General features: G+C 32.7%; 1 protein-coding gene across 1 annotated transcript; it reads right to left on the bottom strand.

Annotated features, from left to right (window-relative positions):
* Nucleotides 1–1044: 1044 nt before the first annotated feature.
* Nucleotides 1045–3551, bottom strand: LOC143530684 (TPD1 protein homolog 1-like). The gene is made up of 3 exons (XM_077026152.1): nt 3422–3551; nt 3192–3314; nt 1045–1548 (listed from the first exon to the last, which is right to left on the bottom strand). The coding sequence occupies exons 1-3, from the start codon at nt 3516–3518 to the stop codon at nt 1184–1186; spliced, it is 585 nt and encodes a 194-aa protein (XP_076882267.1). The 5' UTR covers nt 3519–3551; the 3' UTR covers nt 1045–1183.
* Between the last annotated feature and the right edge of the window lie 434 nt (nt 3552–3985).

The raw sequence follows: 3985 nt of genomic DNA, 5'->3' as shown, positions 1-3985 counted from the left end.
GTTCTGAAACTGACGGTTTGAGTCGGTTTGGGAACCGGTGTGTGTGAAACCGGTTTTAAACCCAAACCGGTTTTTTTACACCTCTACATACTAGTATTGCAGTTTTAAAGCAATTACCATTCGGCCCATATGCGGTTATTGGATGCATGATGTTCACTAATGACTAATGAACTCGTGTGGTTTTTGTTGGACTTACATTTGCAAGAGCCAGGCCCAGGAGGTGTAAACCTATAAACAATATTGAACCTAGGCCCATTTTTCCAAAGCACACTTAACTTTTAACTGCTGTTAATCCCCCAAGAAAAGTAGCATTTTGGCTTGAGGATTCCCTTTTTTTTTCCGCCAAACCCGGTCTAGCTAGCCGATAAGCCCGAATCTGAAAAGGCTGATATATTATGGTTCTAATGCCTCACTAGTCCATGTATCTCATTGAAGAGCCGTTAATGTGATGTGATTCAATACGAAGTTAGTATCTGAGGTAAATGTGCTTTAGTCATAAACAAGTCGACACATTAATGACATAATCAAAACTTTTCATGAAAGGTTTCAACCCACTTAACCCATTTATGACACACACACACGCATGTTTATCCGTGTTAAATAGGTTAGCATGTATAATTGTACACAACACATTTATAACATGTTTGCGATAAAGATGCATTTATCCAAGTGTTACGTATAGATTATCAATGATGTTATGTGAGATTTGATAAGTGATAAGAATTTTACAATTTATTCAAGTATCAAGCAGGTTGTAAGTTTGCCATGTTTATTTAATAATGTTAAACGTGTTGTGTATCAAGTTTATCAATAGTCGTATTCAACATAATAGTTTAACCAGATTAACAAAATACGACACGATTAACTAGCTCTACCTGATTACACCAATTCACTCTCACAAACATATAATCATAATATTCCAATCATCTCAATTCTCAAGACACCAATTCATCAACATATAATCAATATATAAAAAGGTTATAATGAACTTGGCCCCTAAATTTACAAAATAAGGCACTCCTCATGGTTTGTTTTTCACCTCTAATCATCCCATTTACATGCATCTCAAAAGATATAAAAAAATTCCATTTTCTACCCTTCAAATTAAACTTCAGTTAAGTTTCAAACTTGAAGGGTACAAAATGCAATTTCCCAAACTAATAATAACAAACAAACCCATCAATCAGCACACAACGGAGGTAACGGAAATGGGGTACGGAAAAGTGTTAGCATACTGAAAAGATACCGTTCTGCCGTTAAGTAACGGCTTGCCTCCGTTAACAAGACAGTCATTGTAACGGAGGCGTTTAAAGTAACGTGGGTTGATGAGCCGAGCCGAGCTGAACCAGCCGCATGACACGTGGATGGCTGAGATGTCACAGCCAGTGGTGCAAACGTTCATGATCTCTACAGTGTAAGTTGGGATGCCACTTGGCAGAGGTGATGTGGGCCCCTGGTTGATTACTATGTCGGATTTTGAACATTTGTCGCCCCATATTCGGGTCGGGTGGGCAGGTATTTGTGGAGCTGGTGCTGGTTCTGCTGCTCCTGCAGAAAGTTAATAAGACAAAATGTATATAAATATAAAAGTTGGAATTAAATTTATTTAAATTAATCAATATAAAAACCCTTTTTGACCTTTAATTGTTACTTTATTAAAAAAAATAAAAAAAATTGCTACATGTTAGGAAAATACTGAAATGACTAGTAATTTAGAATTAAATTAAATCAAACCAAGAAAAACGATTGTCTGACCTAAGGGTGTGCACGAAACTGAAAAAACCGATCCGTAACCGAGAAAACCGAACCGAAGCAAAAACTGATGATTTGTTTTATGTTTATGAAAAGACCGAACTAACAGTTTGGTTTTGGTTTGCATATAATAATAACCGAAAAAATCGAACCGAATTCCTAAATTTTTGTTTTTTTTATATATTTTATATTAAATCTTTTGTAAGAATTTAATAAATATCTAACTCAAATATTTTTAGTCAAATTATAATAGTATACTATTTTACAATTAACGAAATTATTTATACCTAAATTCATTATTTTTTGCCAACTTTTTTTTCGGCCAAAATATCCAAGCTCAAATGTAAAAAACCGTACCGAAACCAAAACGGAAACCGAAGTTTTGGTTTTCGGTTTGCTTTTAGCCGAAAACCGAACCACACACCCCTAGTGTGACCTATAGTTGTTAGAAAAATGACCAAAAATGATTATTATGAGTTTTTTTAAGCTGTCCATTATGTTTAGAACTAAATTACATCAAATATAAAGCCTTTAATTATTACAAAAATGACCAAAATGTTAATTATGAGTTTTTTATTAACTGTCCATTATGATTTGGAATTAATTTAAATCATATATAAAGACTTTTTAACCTTTAATTGTTAGAAGAATGACCAAAATGTTTATTGTGAGTTTTTTTTTTAAATTGTCTATTATGACTAAAATGAAATTAAAAGACTTTTAACCTTTAATTGCTAGAAAAATGACCAAAACGTCTATTGAAGCCGTCAATGTTAACAAAATTTTCATTTAATCAACCAATGTTCATAATATTCGACCAAAAACTTGACAACTAGATTACTCTTTAACATTACTCGACAAGATATTTAACCAACGAGCATCTGTCAATTGTTAAAAAAATCCCGTCGGGGGCTAAAATAAATCTCGATGGGCTCCGATAATGTTTAGAGTAACTATCCGACAGTTTAATAACACATGGCAGAATTTGGTTGGTTAAAATTTCGGTCATATCATTAAGGAAGTTTTTGATTAAATGTCCATGAATGGTTAAATGTCCAGTTTGATCATTTTGCATTAACTGTTTACATTCATATTTCGTATCTTACAATATACTTTCCAATTAAATCTCAATTTCATTAAATTCCATTTGTCGTTTACACGTGTGTAGGTAAATGACAAAAGAAACAGTGAAATAAGCCACTAGAATCATTCATACGTGCACCATCACTACCACCAATCCACCATTTCCACAACAGAAACTGTACCCTAAACGACGCCGTTCTATCTATGCACCGGCAAGGGAACACGGTGGACCCAACCATCACACGAATAACAAACAAACATATACATACATATATATATATATATATGTATATATAATTTATTAATTAAAATAAAATAAACAAAAACGATAGAATTTGAATTAGTATTTAGTTTACCTTCACGAACAAGCAGCAGCAGCTTCCGATTGACACCAAAACGGTTAACGCTGTCGACGTTTGTACTCTCTGCATTGCCACTTGTACCACTGCTCTTTAGCTCCACCGTGTATTGCGTTACACCTTACAACGAAAAAACAGAGCTAATTGGAATCTAACTTAATAATAATAATAATAATAGATTCAATCAATCAATCATTCAATGAATAACAGATAACAGATGAACACACCTGTAACGAACGAAATCATTGAAATAATGAGGATTAATGAACAAATTGCCGCCATAGCCACTCGAATCAGCTGCTTAGATGATTGTTCAGTCGTCATGTAACTTCCGATTGACGAAATTCAACTGAATCTGCAAAATTTTACAGAAGCTGAGATGATATTGTGTTTATCTACCGGTTACTTATAAACTCATATTATTATTATATTATAGAATAAGCTTATTAAAGCTGAGAGCATAAATTGAATCTGTAAATATTTGCAGAAACTGAGATAATATTGTGTTTGATTAACCGGTGACTTATAAACTCATATTATTATTATTATTATTATTATTATTATTATTATTATTATTATTATATAAACTTAAAGCTGAGAACATAAACATCACGTCAAACTTCATATACTTATAAATATGCTTATAAAAACTTATATGTATACAGAAACTAGATATTGATATCGGATGGATAATCGAAGCGGATGAATACGGAAATAATTCCGACAAAAGCATGAAAAAAATACAGAAAAAGCAGTGAAAAGAAGAGGTGAATCAGTGAAATGGTAAGCAT

The sequence above is a fragment of the Bidens hawaiensis genome, unplaced genomic scaffold (assembly GCF_021521415.1).
Source record: "Bidens hawaiensis isolate Kalapana, Puna unplaced genomic scaffold, B.hawaiensis_p1.1 tig00008970_1, whole genome shotgun sequence".
Lineage (NCBI taxonomy): Eukaryota > Viridiplantae > Streptophyta > Magnoliopsida > Asterales > Asteraceae > Bidens > Bidens hawaiensis.
The sequence above is the reverse complement of the archived record's forward strand: the minus strand, read 5'-3'. Positions and strand labels throughout refer to the sequence as shown.